Source organism: Eschrichtius robustus, chromosome 3 (genome assembly GCF_028021215.1).
Source record: "Eschrichtius robustus isolate mEscRob2 chromosome 3, mEscRob2.pri, whole genome shotgun sequence".
Taxonomy (NCBI): Eukaryota; Metazoa; Chordata; class Mammalia; order Artiodactyla; family Eschrichtiidae; genus Eschrichtius; species Eschrichtius robustus.
Genome location: NC_090826.1, coordinates 38,024,985 through 38,044,561, shown reverse-complemented (window position 1 = coordinate 38,044,561; position 19,577 = coordinate 38,024,985). Strand labels below are relative to the sequence as shown.

Sequence of the window (19,577 nt, the reverse complement as noted above, 5' to 3'; positions counted from 1 at the left end):
AATGGGAGACAGTTAAAAATAAATTATATAGGTGATCATTGCTATAGGAAAATGTTACTTAACAGAATGAAAATAGTTCAATATCATGTCACTTCCTGTTTTTCAGTTTTATGGATATAAGTTCCAAAAATGCTACGTACGGTTTTTTACATCAGTGCCACTCAGTTCTTTGAATCCTTTTAGAGTTACTTACCAAAAATCATTAATCAATCCATCATCAAAACTTATTTTTATGATCTATTAGCTGAGAACTAGGTTACATCCTTTTTCAATTCTGTGGTATACACAGATTGTAAACTACCTAATTTATGAGATGATGTTACCTAGTCATTGAATTTCTCACTTTATAGGCGATATGCCAAAAGCCTTTATCAAAGAAGGCTTGTCAAATGACTAAATTATATCTATTACTCTTGTATTTAAAGGCACTTTTTTTATGGAGCCAAAATTAAACAAGATTGGCTAAAAATTAGACACTGCATATTTTGGGGTTTTCCCACAGGTTATTTAAAAAAATATTAGAGCCAAACCTCAGTGGCATTATTAGAGGTAACTTTTGAATTGTTGTATGTAGTGTAGATGGAATAGAAATTTCATTTCATGGTTGAAGGTTATGCTTTTGACAGAATTAAAATGGCATGTCAACATCTGACAGGGAGAAGTTATTTGAATTGAAAGAAGTTTTTTTGTTTGTTTTGTTTTTGTTTTGCTGTTTATAAGTTTAGGCCATTATATCCTAGATTGCATTTCAAGAACATTTGTATTACCTAATATGTAGATGTAGGTGTTCTGTTTTTAAGAGTGCAATTTATTTTGCTAGGAACTTTTTTTTAAGCAGTAGAACTCTTAAAGAGTTCGTAAATTAATCAAATATAAGTAGATTCCTACCATCTAGGAATGAGTAAATGTGCAGTGAAATACTGATGTATGATAGTGCACAAATGAATATGGATTTATAGTATCAAATCTCTCAGCAAAAGTTAATTAAAATGTTTCTTCATGTCTTGAATAACTATTCAACAGAATGTAAGTCCCAACATGTGTGTATTCAAAGATGTAGTGTTGATCTCTTGGAAGTAAATTTTTAGGACCTTTTCACCCTCAACAGCTTGGAATCGTGCAAAGCATGTAGCTGGGACACACATTCTTAATGCAGCTAGGACATGATCTTAGGCACAAGTGAATGAGTCCTCACTGAGCTTCACAATAGATTGGTATCTCCCAAAATGCTTTACCAGGAACATTGCTATGATTCTGTCACCTAGGTGAAATAATGCTCTGTACCTTACCCACATCCTCTGTGCTGTCATCATACTTGCTTACAGAAGTATTCTTTGATGTTAGTAAGGGGACCAGAAAGTGAGGTTGTTAAACAAAAATTGTCATCACTCCTGTCACCACATTCTATAATGAGAACACTCCGACATGAATCAAAAGACTTGTAATTTTTCTTCTTAATCCACTTGGGGTAGCACACCATAGTAAGATGGGTGAGAAGGAGAAGGGCACTTATGAACCCATCCATGGGAAAGAAGAATTAACACGATACCTTGACCGCAGGTGCCTTCTTATGCAGATCAGTTTCAGAGAAGCCAGCATATGGAAGTAGAAGGTAGGGAAGTTCCTTTCAAACTCTATGTCCACTTACCCCTTTTAGCCAAGATCAGTTGGTATAAGCCTGATAACGTTTTGCAGAAAGAACCTCTTGTGGCTTCTTTGCATTCTTTCCCTTGGCTAGCTGTGGATATGACAGCTCCTTGGAACTTCATGGCTCAGCAGTACATGTTCTGAATTATTTTTCCCTATGGTGGAGTTGGATTTATGGTCATGTTCTTTAAGGTATTGTCATGGCTAAGGACATGAGATTGCAGTTTTATTAAGATCAGGAACCATGTACATACTAGCCACATTCTATTGTAGTTTTTTTTCTTACCACAGAAGGGTTTAATTTTTCAAGTCTTTCAGTTTTGCCTGGAAGCCAGCCAGTCTTGGCTAATACAGATAAACAAATAATGAGAGAAATACAAAAAGAAAGGCAAAAAAAAAAAATGTGTGTGTAAATTAACATCCCTCTTTAGTTTCTTGCTCCATAAAATTTTAAGGAATTTGTTCTACTTTTCTAACTATTGGAATCATTTCATGACTAGAGAGTAACAACCACAGTGTAATTCAGAAAGCAGTGAAGAAAACTTGTGTTCCAGCCTCACCCAGCTGCTTATTAGATGTGTTACCTTGGATAAGTCCCTTAACATATTATAGCCTGCCTCAGCTTTTGTTTGTTGTTAATCTCTGAAATGGAGGGCTAACCCAGTGTCAGTGGGAGGAAGGAAGGAAGGATAAAATGTATGTTAGGAGTTGCACAGATCAGTGTTTTAATTAAGAATTCTCCCAGAATAGGACTAAATAACCCATCTGGCTTTGTATTGTTTTACCCACTCTTTGATTAAGAATCAATAAAATAGTAATGTGCTCGTTTTTATATTTGTTGGTTTATTAATCTTCAACATGTGAAGTAGCACAACTTTCATTTTAGAGGTAAAGAACCTGGGAGTTACCCATCAAATTTTGGAATTAAAAGGACAGATCAGTGTTCTTTGGAGTTGTGGGAGGAAATTAAATTTGCTGTGGATTGAGAAATTAATGGGGGAGTGAGAAAATGAAGACACTAGGAGTACACTGCTCTCTGTGGAAGTTTTGTTAAGACTGAAGGGAGGGGGACTTCCCTGGTGGTACAGTGGTTAAGAATCCGCCTGCCAATGCAGGGCATATGGGTTCGAGCCCTGGTACGGGAAGATCCAACATGCCATGAAGCAGCTAAGCCCGTGTGCCACAACTACTGAGCCTGTGCTCTAGAGCCCCTGAGCCACAACTACCGAGCTCGCGTGCCACAACTACTGAGGCCGCACACCTAGAGCCTGTGCTCCACAACAAAAGAAGCCACCACAATGAGAAGCCTGCACACCGCAATGAAGAGTAGCCCCCGCTCGCCACAACTAGAGAAAGCCCGCGCACAACAACAAAGACCCAAGGCAGCCAAAAATTGAAAATAAATAAATAAATAAAAACTAATTGTAAAAAAAAAAAAAAGCTGAAAGGAAATGAACCTAAATACCTAGAAGGATATTCAGACTTGAGGAAGGGGTTTTGTTTTAAGTCAGAGGAGAAGTGGCTGTGGTTTTTTTGTTAATTGAGTGAAACCAGTATAGCTAGAGGTTGGAGTTACCAGGAGTAGTAGCTGGTGACACCATTGGACTGTGGAGAAAATGAAAGTTAATGAGATCATGAACACATGTGGAGTGGTAATGGGAGCCTGAAGTAGAGGAGATTGAGGTAAGGTCCCTGGCAGGGACATCCTCTCTAGCAGCTTAATTACAAGGTATAAAACTAGACCATGGGGGCTTCCCTGGTGGCGCAGTGGTTGAGAATCCGCCTGCCAGTGCAGGGGACACAGGTTTGAGCCCTGGTCTGGGAAGATCCCACATGCCGCGGAGCGACTGGGCCCGTGAGCCACAACTACTGAGCCTGCGTTCCGCAACAAGAGAGGCCGTGATAGTGAGAGGCCCGCGCACCGCGATGAAGAGTGGCCCCCACTTGCCACAACTAGAGAAAGCCCTCGCACAGAAGCGAAGACCCAACACAGCCAAAAATAAATAAATTAATTAATTAATTTTTAAAAAATGTACTTAAAAAAAATTAAAAAAAAAAAACTAGACCATGTTGTGAACTATCTTGTAGATTGCTGGGTATATGTGGAGTAGCCAGGAAGTCATAGGATTTGTAAAGCTAAGATATTTGACAGATGTTTATGAATGAATGGTTGGATCAAGTATTCAAATAGGCAGTTCTGATACACATGTGCAGGGAGAGAGCAAAAGCACTTAGATAAAACCTGAAAAAGAATGGATGATGTAGAACATTGTTTATATTTAATATTGACTGTTTATATTGACTTAACAACTGCTTTATAATACTGTTTTTAATTGTAGCAAAATACATATAAGATTTACCACTGTAACCATTTTTAAGTGTACAGTTTGGTGGCATTAAGTACACTCACAGTGTTATGCAACCATCATCACTGTCCAGAACTTTTTCATTATCCCAAACATAAACCTCGAATGCATTAAGCAGCCACACTTCCCCCCAGCCCCTAATCTGTTCTCTATGGGTTGGATATTTCATATAAATGGAATCATGTAATATGTGTTGTTTTGTATATTTGGCATCTTTCACTTAGCTTAATGCTTCCAAGGGTCATCCTTGTTGTAGCATGTATCAGTACTTCATTCCTTTTTATAGCTGAATAATATTCTATTGTATGGATATACCATATTTTGCTTATCTGTTCATCTGTTGATGGGCATTTGAGTTGCTTCTTGTGGCTATTGTGAATAAAGCTGCTGTGAACATTCACTTACATGTGTTTTCATTTCTCTTGGCTGTATACCTAGGAATAGAAATGTTAGATCATATGCTAACTCTGTGTTTAACTTTTTGAGGAACCACCAACTGTTTTCCACAGCATCTGCACCATTTTATATTTCTACCAGCAATGTATGAGGGTTACAGTTTCTCTGCATTCTTGCTTGATCATAATTTGTAAAAATTAGTTCATTAAACCTTTGAATCTTTACTGAGTGCAAGGCACCATGCTAGATGCTATGTGAATTTCAAAGAAGGGCAAGGCAAGATTTTCTAGAAGCAACAGGTTTTGGGCCTGCTGGGAGTTAGAATCAACATTTATAACTGTCCTGGAAGGAGCAAGTGTTAAGTGCTCCTTAACACTTAATTTGAAGGCACAATTAAGGTACCTTGAGGATTTCAGAGAGGGAGTTTACTTGTGGGGAAAGGCTTATTTCTTGACTATCAGAACAAGAAACTTAAATCCTATACTGTAGGAAGCCAGAAAACTTGTGAGCAGGATAGTGATACAATTTGAACCTGGACTCTGGAAGAGAAATCTGGCAGCCAAGAGTAGAGGCTGAGGTAGAGGGTGGAAGAGACTAGTAGTGCCTGTGAAACGAGTGTTTTGTTTATATATATATATATATATATATATATGTATAAGTTTTTTATTATTTATGTATTTATTTATTTATGGCTGCGTTGGGTCTTCGTTGCTGTGCATGGGCTTTCTCTAGTTGTGGCAAGCAGGGGCTACTCTTTGTTGCTGTTCTGGGGCTTCTCATTGCGATAGCTTCTCTTGTTGCAGAGCACGGGCTCTAGGCGCGCGGGCTTCAGTAGTTGTGGCTCGTGGGCTCTAGAGCGCAGGCTCAGTACTTGTGGCGCACGGGCTTAGTTGCTCCGCGGCATGTGGGATCTTCCCAGACCAGGGCTCGAACCCGTGTCCCCTGCATTGGCAGGTGGATTCTTAACCACTGCGCCACCAGGGAAGTCCCGTGAGTTTGTTTCTTATTAATCTTTTTCAAAAGAATTATCGTTTTTAAACATCTTCTCTATTTTTTCTGACCTTTTCTTGCTTCTCTCCTTTCTGTTTCTTTAGATTTGCTTTGTTGCCCTCTTCCCATCATAATAAAAATGTTGGGAAAAGAGCAATAAAGATCAGTTTGGTTTTAGTCTTTTTTTTTTCTTAAGTTTTTAAAGCTTATTTTCTATTAAGTATTGCTGTAGCTGTTACAGTGCAAATTTATTCTTAGGGGTTTTTGTCATTCTGTTTAAGGATTTTGAATTTTTCTTTATCAGTGTATCATTTCTCTCACAGTAAGAAATCTGACTCCCATTTTTCCTTAATATTTCTTACTTTTTGATCAAATCCCAGTATGTAACCAGCCTCCATTTATCACCTCTTCCCTTGCATGTGTTCCTTCCTAACCACATCTAAGTTGTAACAACTGTGCAAGGCACCTTGCTGCGTGGAAGCCCTCAACCTATTTGGCTGTGTCCCTCTGCCAGGGTGTCCTCCTCATTCCACTTGAGGCTCTCACACTCTGCATTGGGCTGCCCTCGTACTGGGACACTCACCTTACATTGCCTAATGAGGTTGACATCCCGCACAGGACTGCTGCCATACACACATTTTGCTATCCTTCCACCCTGTGTAGGCACCCTGGTTATGCCCCAGCACCCTGCTCTGGCCTTGAGCTCCCCCTTTGAGGACTTTACCTTGCCTGACCTCACCTAGTGGCTTTGGACAGGATTTCTTCAAGAAGGGGAAGGAAAGCGGGCACTGCAAGAGAAAGTCGTTTCCTGATTTAACATAGCATAGTTAGAGAACATAGACTGTTTTCTTCTTTGGAACTAATTGAGATTTCTTTTAACTAGTATAAGGTCAGTTTTTAAAACTATTCCATGTGTGCTGAAGGAATATATATACTCTGCATGGTTGATATGTATATATATATGTATGTATTGTAAGTATATAAAAAAATGTAGAGAACAAGTGAATAGTCATATACCCATCATTCAGCTTAATAAGGTATTACAGATACAATTGAAGCCCTCCGGAACTTTTTTTTGATTCCTTTCCCATTGTTTCCCCAAAGAGGTATTTACTATTCTGAATTTAGTATTTCTTAAACATGAATTAATTATATGAGAAATACTCTGTAAACTAGAATTTACCAGTGTACACCAGAATTGCCCACAGATGCAAGCATTTTCTCATATCAGAAAACTTTCTAGGGACTTCCCTTGTGGTCCAGTGGTTAAGAATCCACCTTCCAATGCAGGGGACACGGGTTTGATCCCTGGTCAGGGAACTAAGATCCCACATGCCACGGGGCAACTAATCCTGTGTGCTGCAACTACTGAGCCCGCTCTGGAGCCGGTGCGCCACAGCGAAGAGCCCGCACACTGCAACGAAAGATCCCACATGCCGCAGTGAAGATCCTGCGTGCAGCAACTAAGACCTGACACAGCCAAATAAATAAATATTTTTTAAAAAATCTATTACAAAAAAGAAAGAAAGAAAACTTCCTAGCCTTTGGAACAATGTTGGGAATTTGCCAAAGAAGTATTTGTGTCATCTCTTACTGCATATTTTAAGTCAGAGCATAAGCACTTAAGTCTCTTAATTGATAAGTAGGTATCTAAAAATATGTAAATACATGAGGAATGCTATGACGGGATGTCTTGTTTTTAAGCATCTGGCTGTGGTTAGTACTAAACAATTAGATAGTTGACTGTGGTAATAAACCAGTAAGTTATGACTCTTTGACCACTTATGGCAAGCTATTCCATATATGAGAGAAAATCTAACAGACTCTAATTTACATGTCTGAATTACCTTTGATAGCTAACTGGAGAAATTGTTATTTAAAAAGTATATTTTTTCAGATGACTTTTTAAAATCCTTTAAAAATCTTTAAAATAATTTTAGCCAGTTATATTGTTGCTATAGTTGGTGACACATTAAATTAATGTCTAAATTGGACTTAAGAGTTTTGTCTCCTAGACCTTTGTCTCCAAGATCGATCATTTAACCATGTCTCACTTTAGCATTTATATATAGTAATTTTGCTTCTTGTGATATATGTTGTTTTGTTTTTTCATTTATAGTGATAGATTCCTGTGGCCTTTAAAATGATTGAATAACGATGGACATGGATGCAAAGTGACTTCTTTACTGAAGCAGAAGATTCTTATTACCTTCCATTAACTCAGTTTAGGCTTCAAGAAGGGGCAGAACGAGTGAAATACAGAAAACTGAAGAGAAGAAAACCTTACTTTGGAACTTTCTCCGTGACTGTTCCTTAAGCCCTATCTTTCTACTTATTTTAATTTTGCTGTGAATTTATAAATAGTGAAGACCAAAGAAATAGAAGAAACATTTGAGAGCTTTATACCAAGAAATTTGCCTTGAGAGCTGCTATTCTTCGGAGGGAAAAGCATATCAAGTTCCTGTCTGATTTTTTTTGTTTTTAAACAGGTTTCTTATGTCCTTAGATTTTGAAGGATAAGTCAAGTATAAATACATACCTGCACACTATTTTTAGCAGCTGTGTAAGAATAATGAGATTTGTAAATTAAGGGCTTTGTAATGTGGATGTTTTGCTACTAGAGTTGACTACTCAGAAGATCTTTTATAGCTCTTCAGTGTTTTATTTTTGATCTATCACTTCAATGACATTATTTGCCCAAACAAAAGTCCATCTGTCTTTCTAAGCTATGACCTTTTTGTGAACAGTGTTTGCATTCAATGTGCAAATGTCCATGTATTATCTATTTAAGCAACATCATAGGGCCATCACTCAAGGAAGTTGAATGAGGTGAACATTGATATAGCTCCTTCCCCTTCCCCCTATTTTTAAATGTAACAAATACTTTTTATGTTCCCCTCCCCCTTCCCCTTTCCCCTTTCCCCTTTTGGAAACGTGTCAGGATCTAGATAGTTTAAGATGAGCAGTTGAGGGGACTGAGAAATTGATCCACACAGAGCCTGGCTTCTTTGTGCTTCATCATAAGGTGTGCTGCCGGCCAGCCTAATTTTAAGTACCCTTTTAACAAGAGAACCTCGTGGAAATCCAGCTGGCAGACTCAAGGAGTTCAGGAAACAGGACCACAGAGGTTACGCTCTGGGGTGAGTATTCTCCTATGTCTAACTTGGAAGAAGACTGTGTATGTATATGTATCATGGAAAATATTTACTGCTTTCTTATGTATTATACTTTGGAGACTATCAGTGGGGTGGTTTGGAGACACCAACAGATGGATCTCTCAGGAAAACTGATTCTAAGTGATGTTTGAAGAAATTAATGTGAACTAAATAGAAAAACTCTTGAGAGGTTGTATCCTCCTTCTCTATCTAGGAAGATCTTTTCTGCTGCTTTTGCCTGAAGTTACCTGAAGCAGATTAATCTTTTTTCATAAGTATCTATAGTTTTAAATAGTTGTTTATTCTTAAGGTTCTTCTGCTATAACACAAGAATTCATTAGCTTCTGTCATATAACCTTCCAGGTCTGTGACCCACTTTTCTGTTTGTGTTTTTCATGGTTATATATTCACAGACTGTTGTTTTTGTTTAGAACTTCTCTGATGTATGGGGCCTGATGAGTACTCTAGAAAGGCTCAGAGAGCAAGTCTTTCTGTAAAAGGGGGACCTTAAAGTAATCACAGACTCTTTACTTGATATCAGGTTCTTGCAAGAATAAGTGATTTCAGTTTTCTCATTTTCAGATCCTGGCCATGAGGTTGGATGCCTCACCTTGTTGAAAAGAGACACTGGACCTAAATGGCGCAGCATGACTTTGTTCCTGCTTGGCTAAATTTCTCAACACCACAGTCAGCTAAGGTACTGTTCTCCATTCTAGTAATTATCCAAATACCAGTTCTTTTCATCCCCATCTTGTCTGTGGCCTCTGTTTTACAGTCTAGTTGTTTTCTTGTGTATTCAGCCTTGCCTGGGGATTTTACATACATTTTCAATAAACTTAACTACCTTTCTTTTAATAGGGTATAAATAATTAGGCAGTGCAAGTCAGTGTGTACCCTGCTACTGCCAGGTGTCCTGTTTATTTCATTACATGTTAAGCTTTTCTCATCGTGTGGCACACTTAAGACTTCATATATTAGCTGCGGGAACACTTCAGTTTGGGGGGAAATGGATCTTCAGGATGAATGCACATCTGTCTAAAGTAGTAGATGAGTAGGAAAAAAGATAGACAGTGATTGACTGACTACTACATGGCTCTCAGATTAAATCCTAGAAATTCTTTTTTAGAGACAATAATCTACTTAATGATTTCAGGGAAAATGTATGTTGCATTAAGGATAAAGACAAATGGAATATATTATTGATAAAGGAAACCTTTGGGAAGCTAGTAAACTTAAAACTGCTTCCCATTTTGCCAACTAATAGAGGAGGGAGAAAGTTGATAGGTAGTCTCAGAAAAAAGAGCATACCTTCCCTATTTTTAGATGTGTATTTTGGGAAGATGTTCCTGGTCTGTCTAGACCCACAACCCTTTGCTCTAATCTTTATTTTGAATTGCCCTTGTGAAATTCCCCAAATCTCATAATTGACATAATCTGACCCAAGCGTTGAGGGTGGTGGGCCTGAGGGACTCGGTGTGGGATCCTAGGAAAGCGTTTAAAAGTATGCACATCTTGGGGCTTCCCTGGTGGCGCAGTGGTTGAGAGTCTGCCTGCCAATGCAGGGGACGTGGGTTCAAGCCCTGGTCTGGGAGGATCCCACGTGCCGTGGAGCAGCTAGGCCCGTGAGCCACAATTGCTGAGCCTGCGCGTCTGGAGCCTGTGCTCTGCAACAAGAGAGGCCGCGGTGGTGTGAGGCCCGCACACCGCGGTGAAGAGTGGCCCCCGCTTGCCACAACTAGAGAAGGCCCTAGCACAGAAATGAAGACCCAACATAGCAATCACTCAGTCAATCAATAAATCAATAAATCTTTAAAAAAAAAAAAAAGTGTGCACATCTTATACCTGCAAAGGATAATTGATTTAGCACAATGAACAATTGATTTAGCACAATGAACTCAGTAAAAAGAATTAGAAAATATGATTTAAATATTTCCATTTTACAATAAGCAAATTTGTGTGGTATTAGCATAAGGATAGACAGATAAAGCAATGGAATAGGATAGACAATTCAAAAATAGTCCTATACATATAGTCAGTCGATTTTTGACCAAAGTGCCAAGGTAATTCAATGCAGAAGTGATAGTCTTTTTAACAAGTGGTTCTAGAACTGGGTATCTATGTGGGGGTGGGAGGGAGAGCCTCAACCTTTACTTCGTATCATACATAAAAATTAACTTGAAATGGATTATAACCTAAATTAAAGAGCTGAAATCCATAAAACTTTCAGAAGAAATAAGAAAATCTTTGTAACCCACTAGAATGGCTGAAATAAAAAAGACTGACAGACCACGTGTTGGTGAGGTTATTAATAATAAGGAAATAGATGTGAAGATGTCTCTGCCCCAACCTATAGTTCTCCTGTAAGCCCTTGTCAGATGTATCCATACTTTTCATGGTTTTTTTAGACTTTGGTTTCTATCATATGAGACTAAAGACTGTTATAGAATGCAACTATTTGGAATAGGAAGGGACATCAGAATTCATCTATAATAGTGTTTCTCAAAGTGCTGCTTTTTAGTTGTGTAACCTCAGAGACTTATTCTCCCTGACCTCTTTCCTCATATGGAAATAGTAAAATAAGGATGATGCCAAATTATAGTCTTGTTATGAGTATTAATGTTTGGAAATAAGTGTTTTATAAAACTATGAAAACTCCTGTGGGGTTGTTAATGGCCTGCCAAGGTGGGATTTAACTGTTCCTTTCTCTTCAGTTCGAGAGTAATTTACACAAATAATAAATCTATTTAGAGCAAGCATCTTGCTTTTCCTTTCAAGATTAACAACATTTTTAAGTGTAAAGTTTTGGAGCTTATTCTTTTGGATATTGACAGGGTTTTTTTCCCCTCTTTCATGCAAATAATTGAAGTAGCTGCTTTTTCTCCCTATTAATTCAGTTAATGATTGACTATGTAACATAGGGCTTCTCTAACTCAGAGGACTGCAGTACCCTTAACTGTGTCCCATATGCTCAAAATAGGGGCTTCTGCCATCAATATTACCTGTTTTCTAAAAACCCGATGCAAAACTTAAGATGCTGAAAGAGACTGATATGTACTTACCTGTTTGCTTCTCTGTACTTTATCATCTTAGTCACCTACAGCCACCTTCGAAAAACACGGAGAGCACCTGCCCCGAGGAGATGGTAGATTTGGAGTAAGCCGTCGTCGACATAATTCCTCTGATGGCTTTTTTAACAATGGACCTCTACGAACGACAGGAGGTAAGACATACCCAACTTCCATGACTCTATATAAGCTACTCAGAGCAAGCCCAAGCTGAGGGTGCATGTCCATAATCTTGGAATAATGATCTTTTGTAAACATAATACTCAATTAGGTCCTCCTGTAGTCATTACTCAACTATATTGGCTTTCTAAGTCTAACATTCTTAGGTTCTCTTAAGTCATTTATTCAGTTGAAGAACTCATATAGAAATTACATTAAAACAAAAAGTTGTATCTTGTGCCTTTTTTGTACGTGGACTTACTCTTTTATTAAAAAGGTCCCCCGAAAGGCTTTGGCAATACCTTAAATTATATCAGGAAGCAGCTGGCCCAGTTGTTTCTGAATTTTCAGAAAGCAAAGACTCTAATGTGTTACTTTTCCTTACTATTTCAGATTCCTGGCACCAGCCCTCCCTGTTCCGGCACGATTCCGTGGACTCTGGTGTCTCTAAGGGAGCATATGCTGGAATCACAGGGAGCCTATCTGGTTGGCACGGCTCTTCCCGAGGTCACGATGGCATGAGCCAGCGTAGTGGGGGTGGCACAGGGAACCATCGCCACTGGAATGGCAGCTTCCACTCTCGGAAAGGCTGTGCCTTTCAGGAAAAGCCACCTACAGAGATTAGGGAAGAGAAGAAAGATGATAAGGTGGAAAAGTTGCAGTTTGAAGAAGACGACTTTGTAAGTATGAAGATTTAGTTGTATACCTAAAACCTGACAAATGATTCTTATATATAAAACTGTGTTAGTAATGAGAACATTTCAGAAAGTACTAAAAAGGGAGTCCCTAAGTTTAGACTTCTAGTGTTTTTAGGAAAGACAAGGAAGGAGCTGGTTAGTATGACGATGATGACCAAAATTCCTGTGTAACTTTTAGCAAATCTTCATATTTTTTCATCTTTTTGCCTTTGGAATTCTTATTTTTCTTTAAGCTTTATAAGGTTCGGTATTCAGATATATTTATGTAAAACTGTATTCTTGAATGTTAAATTGCTTTCTCCAACTATCATAAGAGGGGGTTTTTTGTCTTGATTTTGCCCTCTTATATAAAACAATTGTGGTAAGTTCAGAAACATGCAGTTAGGAGTATTTTAGCTGTTGCCTGTACATTCAGTAAAACTTGATGCTATTGTGTGTTGAATTATATGCCTTTTGACCTCTAAACCAAAAGTAGAGTTGTTGTGCACCTTAAAAAAGTTTAATAATACATTTTACTTAACCAAATATGTCCAAATTATTATTATTTTAACCTGTAGTCATTATCTTCAAATTAATGAGATAATTAACATTATTTGTTGTACTACATCTTCAAAATCCTTTGTGCATTTTATAATTGTAGCACATCTTAATACAGACGGCACACGTTCCAAGTGCCCAGCAACCACACGTGGCTAGTGGCAGTCCTATTAGGTAGTGCAACTCGTTATTTTTAAGTAGCACATTAGATAAGCCAGTCACTTTTATGACAGCCATTTTATGTTATCAAAGCCAACTAAAGAGTAAAATTAGGCATCAGCCCCTCTTCTCCCAAGTCTAGCAAATGACCTGGCGGCTCTTAATTTAAATGTCATTTATCAAAGTAAATTCCTATCCCCAGGTGCCTATCCTTTAAAACTTTATTCATGGAAAAGTCTGTAATACACCAATATATTAAATATTTGTCCAGAATGTCCTAAGTACTCAGTAGTCCAAAAATGACTACAACACTAAATTATAACATGGATTATTTATTCAATAAACTTATAAGTTATCAGTTCGGTGGCATTCCCAGTGGGAAATTGACAATGGAAAGAAAAATGTTAAGGCAGCATTATCCACCTGCTAAGTGATCTAAAGGGAAGTTTGCTGTCACATCAAACCTGAACAAGGTCATTAAGGGCAAGTTTATTTTGTGTTTATGCTTTTTTTTTAATTTATTTATTTATTTATTTATTTATGGCTAAGTTGGGTGTTTGTTGCTGCGCACGGGCTTTCTCTAGTTGCAGAGAGCGGGGGCTACTCTTTGTTGCAGTGCACAAGCTTCTTGTTGCGGTGGCTTCTCTTGTTGCGGAACACGGGCTCTAGGCGCGTGGGCTTCAGTAGTTGTGGCTCACGGGCTCGAGAGCACAGACTCACTAGTTGTGGTGCACCAGCTTAGCTGCTCCGCAGCATGTGGGATCTTCCCAGAACAGGGCTCGAACCCATGTCTCCTGCATTGGTAGGTGGACTCCCAAACACTGCACCACCAGGGAAGCCCTGTGTTTATGCTTTTATGAAATATTCTAAGTGTACATAAAAGTCTGGAGAAAACAGTCAAGTATGCACACAACCTAGCTTTGTGAAATATTGACATTTTGCCCAGTATGCTCTAGACCATTCTTTTACAAAAGAGGCAAGATATCATAGATACAGTTAAAGCTTCCCTAATCATATTCTCCTAATATTCCCCTAGAGGTAATCACCATTTTGATTTTAATGTTTTATCATCCTCATGTATGTTTTGATAAATTTTTACTATATGAATGTATCCATAGACAATCTATAATATCATTCTGCCTGATTTTGATCTTTATATGAATACTGTCATATTGTAGTTCTCTTTTATTTGCTTAAAATTGTTTGAGATTTGTCTGTATTGATACATAGGGCACTAGATCAGTGGTTCTCAATCTAGGAGCAAATTTGCCTCCTTCAGAGCACATTTGGCAATATCTAGAGAAATTTTGGTTGTCAGACCTGGGGATAGTGCTATTAGCATCTAGTATGTAGAGATCAGAGATGTTGCTAAACTTCCTGCAATGCACAGGACAGCCCCATAACAAAGAACCAGCCCAAAATGTCAGTAGTGCCATGGTTGAGAAACCCTGCTGTATATCTTTCTCACTGCTGTATAGTAAATATTCTGTGGTGTGAATATACTAGGTTTATTTATCCATTTTCCTGTTGACAGACATTTAGGTTGTTAAAGATCTTGTTTTGGAGATAAATCTAAAGGATAGGAACCATGGCATTGTAACTAGAGAAGGAAGGGTCAAAAATAAGATTTTTATCCAAAGGGAATTGATGAATAATAAGTAATTAATTTGAAAAGGAAAAACAGGAGGAGCAGAATTGGAGGATAGAAGATAAAGACGTCTTGGTACCAAAGAGATGGGTGAGATCAACCAGAGGTGTGCACATGGAAATAGAGATAGTAGTTGAGGTTTATGATTGGACAGAATCACCCAAGGAAAGTAATATATTCAGAGAGGAAGCTTAGAGCAGAACCTGTGGCATAGCAGTAAGGGAGATTAAGAAGTGATTGGTTGAAAAAGAATGGAATGTATCAAGAAAGAGTAGTTAGTCAAAAATAACAAAAGGTATTTGAGGACCTAATTGTTTACAGTAGGTTTTCTGTGTTTCTTGTTTTTTCCCCATACTCTACATTGTATAATTAGAAAGTTATTTTTTGTTTTAAAATAGTATTAGTTTAATGTAATTAACAGTCCTATATTTGTACCTTGGACAAGTAATAACCCTAATTTCCCCTGAGTTGTTGGATGGTAATGTCTACCTTGCAACACTGTAGTAAGGAATAAAGATCACATATGTTGGGACTTCCTGGTGGCACAGTGGTTGGGAATCCACCTGCCGATGTGGGGGACACAGGTTCGATCCCTGATCTGGGAAGATCCCACATGCCGCGGAGCAACTAGGCCCGTGTGCCACAACTATTGAGTCTGTATGCCACAACTACTGAAGCCTGTGAGCCTAGAGCCCATGCTCCGCAACAAGAGAAGCCACCGAAATGAGAAGCCCGCGACCGCAATGAAGAGTAGCCCCCGCTCGCCACAACTAGAGAAAGCCCATGCACAACAATGAAGACCCAACACAGCCAAAGATAAATAAATAAATTAATTTTTTTAAAAAAAGATCATATATGTTGAATGATGTATGTGAAACATTTAGCACAGACCTTGACAGACAGAGTTGTTTTTTGTTTTTTATTTGACTTTGCCGAGCCTTAGTTGCGGCACGTGGGATCTTTAGTTGCCGCACGCAGGCTCTTTTTAGTTGCGGTATGTGAACTCTTAGTTGTGGCATGTGGGATCTAGTTCCCTGACCAGGGATCGAACCTGGGCCCCCTGCATTGGGAGCGTGGTGTCTTAGCCACTGTACGAACCAGGGAAGTCCAGGGTTTTTAATTTTTTTTTTTTTTTTTTTTTTAAATGGCCACTCTGGGAGGCATGCAGGATCCTAGTTCCCCAAACAGGGATTGAACCTGAGCCCCCTGTAGTCTTAACCACTGGACCACCAGGGAAGTCTGACACATAAGTGTGTTTTTCGTTTTTTGGGGTTTTTTTTTGAAGTCTTTATTGAATTTGTCACAGTATTGCTTCATTTCATGTTTTGGTTTTTTGGCCGTCAGGCATGTGGGATCTTAGCTCCCCGACCAGGGATCAAACCAACACCCCCTGCATTGGAAGGTGAAGTCTTAACCACTGGACTGCCAGGGAAGTCCCATGACACATAGGTTTTTAAATGGTAGCTATTATTAAATGTGGGTGAGAGCTGTGTATTTGTCAGTTTGATATGCCCTCCCAAGAATTAGAGAATGAATTGGTGATGAGTGGTACACTGTTCCTTGGAGAAGGAGGAGCCAGGAGTGAGGGTAGAGTCTTGTAGGATTGAAGCTTTAATGTGTATGCAATCTGAGGAGTAAGAAATTTGTAGAGAGAAGGGATTCTGAAAAGGTAGCAACAGTGTAGCCATAGCTTTGAGTCTTCCCAAGTTCTCCGGTAAATATCAGGAGCAGTATTAGGATGTTTACTCTAACTACTTATGTTTAGCACTGTACTGGAGATCCTAGCAAGTGCAATAAGGCAAGAAAAAGAAATAAAATATGTACAAATTAAAAGGAAGAAATAAAAGTTTCTATTCACAGGTGACATGATTGCTTACATAGAAAATCCTAAGGACTCTGTAAAGAATTAACAAGGTTTTAGGATACAAAGTCAATATTTTTTAAAAAGTCACTTGTGTTTTTATATACAGTTGACCCTTGAACAACATGTTGTTCAGGGGTTTGAACTGAGCATGTCCACTTGTATGCAGATTTTTTTTTTTAGTAGTATATACTACAGTATGATCTGCAGTTGATTGAATCCACAAATGCAGAACCCAACAACTTATATGTATACAGAGGGCTTACTGTAAGTTATACTTGGATTTTCCACTGTGCTGAGTGAGGGTTGGCGCCCCTAACCCCTGCATTGTTTGATGGTCAACTGTACTAGAAATAAGCATTTTATAAAATGCTTTTTATAAAATTTTTAAAAATCTTTTAAGGGATAGGGCTTCCCTGGTGGCGCAGTTGTTGAGAATCTGCCTGCCAGTGCAGGGGACACGGGTTTGAACCCTGGTCTGGGAAGATCCCACATGCTGCGGAGCAACTAAGCCTGTGAGCCACAACTACTGAGGCTGTGCGTCTGGAGCCTGTGCTCCGCAACAGGAGAGGCCGCAACAGAGGCCCGCGCACCATGATGAAGAGTGGCCCCCGCTCACCACAACTGGAGAAAGTCCTCGCACAGAAACGAAGACCCAACACAGCCAAAAATAAATAAATTAATTAATTAATTTTTTAAAAAATCTTTTAAAAACTGCTTAGGAATAAGTTTAACAGAAGATGTGAGAGACATCAATACTGAACCGCAAAATATTGCCAAGAGAAATTAAAGATCTAAATTAAAGGAGAGATACATTTTGAATGGAAGGCTTTGAATTGGAAGACTCAATGATTAGGACATCAATTTTATAGATTCTGCACAAGCCCAACAAGCATGCTTTCTTACATAAAGTGACATTTTTTCTGAAATTTATATTGAAATGAAAAGACCTAGAATATCTAAAGCAATCTTGAAAAAGAACAGTCGGAGGATTTATACTCCCTAACTTTAAGACTTCGTATAAAGCTACAGTAATCAAAATAATGTGACATTATTATGAGGACAGAGTGATAGTAGGGCAGAATAGAGAGCCCAGAAATAAACGTACATTTATATGATCATTTGATTTTTCAACCAAGGTACCAAAGCAGGCTAATGGAGAAAGAAATGTGTTTTTAACAAACTGTGCTGGAACTATATCTATAGATAATAGGTGTTCGTGTGTGTGTGTGTGTGTGTGTGTGTGTGTGTGTGTGTATCTCTTCTCTACCCCTACCACCTAGCATACAAAAAAATGAATTTGAGATGAATTATAGACCTAAATGTAAGGCCTGAAACTAAGAAAACTTAGGAGAATATCTTTCTCACATAGGGGATTAAAAAGAAAAAAAGATTTCTTTGGACCCAGGGAGCAATAACCATAAAGGGGAAAACATTGATAAATCAGGCTTCATCAAAATTTAAAACTTCTGCTTATTTCACAGACTCAGAGAAAATATTTGCAGAACATAGATTTGAAAAGGGACCTGTTCCCTTAATGTGAATAACTCCTACAACTCAATTTTTTTAAAAACATAAACAAGATTTGAACAGATGCTTCACAAAGGAAGATATATGAATGGCCAGTAGGCACATGAAAAAAATGGTCAGTGTCATTAGTCATAAGGGAAATGTGGAAATTCAAATTAAGACCACTATGAGATACTGCTACACACCCACCAGGATAGCTAATATTTAAAAGTCCGAAAATACTAAATTTGGTGACATTTTTGAGCACTTGGAAGTCTCATACATTGTTAGCAGGAGTGTGTAGTAGTACAACCATTTTGCGAAAAGGAAGGTCTGACAGCTTCTTATAAAACTAAGCATAAACCTTACCCTGTGACCCAGTACTTCCACTTCTAGGTATTTGCTAAAGAGAAATGAAAGTCTGTGTACATTTATTGTAATTTTATTCATAGTAACCCAAAACTGGGATTTTTTTTTTCTTTTTTTTTTTTTTTTGCCGCCGTGCTGCATGGCTTGTGGGATCTTAGTTCCCTGACCAGAGATTGAACCCGGGCCCTCAGCAGTGAAAGCACAGAGTCCTAACCACTGGACCGCCAGGGAATTCCCAGGAAATAATTTAAATATCTATCAAAACAGGAATAGAAAAATTGTGGTATAATCATGTAATGGGCTACTTATGCAGTCATAAAAAAGAATGACTGATAAAACAACATGATGAATCTCAGTGAAGCTTTACACAATAAGGTACATACTGTATGATTCCATTTATATGACATTCTAGAATAGGCAAATAATCTATGGTGAGAAAGAAAAACAGTGGTTGCCTTTGTGGAGTGGAGATTGACTGGGGAAGGGCATTAGGAAACTTTCTGGTTGGAGAAAGTAGTTTTATCTTTGTAGATTTGGCGCGGGGGGTATAAGTATTTTTCAAAACTCATGGAATGGTATACTTGGTGCATTTCATTGTGCGTAAATGTTATTTGATTAAAAAATAGATTTATGTCACCGGTCATGGAACAAACATAACACAAGCCTCCTGATGTGATTCACTGAGGAGTGCCCTCCAATAATTCATAACCTGAATCTAACCATGAGGAAAATTCACACAAACTCAAATTGAGGTTTCTATAAAAGAATTTTAAAAGATTCTACAAAAGAACTAGGCTGAGTACTCTTTTTAAAAGTTATGGACATGGTGGGAAAAGTTCCAGATTAAAGAGGACTAAAGAGATAGGACAATTAAAGGCAACATGTAAACCTAGACTGGATACTGGATGAGGGAAAAACAGTGATTTTAAACTTTGTTTTCCTGTAAAAGTATCAGTGTTACAGTTTGAATAAGAGTTGTAGATTAGATATTAGTATTAGCAATAGTATTTATTAATGT

General features: G+C 38.3%; 1 protein-coding gene across 4 annotated transcripts in view; it reads left to right on the top strand.

The window, feature by feature from the left end:
• The window catches only part of GPBP1L1 (GC-rich promoter binding protein 1 like 1), a 56,444-nt gene that overhangs the window by 18,528 nt on the left and 18,339 nt on the right, over positions 1–19,577 (top strand). For all 4 annotated transcript variants that reach the window (XM_068539781.1, XM_068539780.1, XM_068539779.1 and 1 more), the window contains exons 2-5: positions 7,519–8,539; positions 9,137–9,251; positions 11,645–11,774; positions 12,172–12,458. In XM_068539781.1, the coding sequence (XP_068395882.1) occupies positions 9,192–9,251; positions 11,645–11,774; positions 12,172–12,458 (477 nt within the window). In that variant the 5' untranslated portion in view covers positions 7,519–8,539; positions 9,137–9,191. The remainder of the gene's footprint in view (positions 1–7,518; positions 8,540–9,136; positions 9,252–11,644; positions 11,775–12,171; positions 12,459–19,577) is intronic.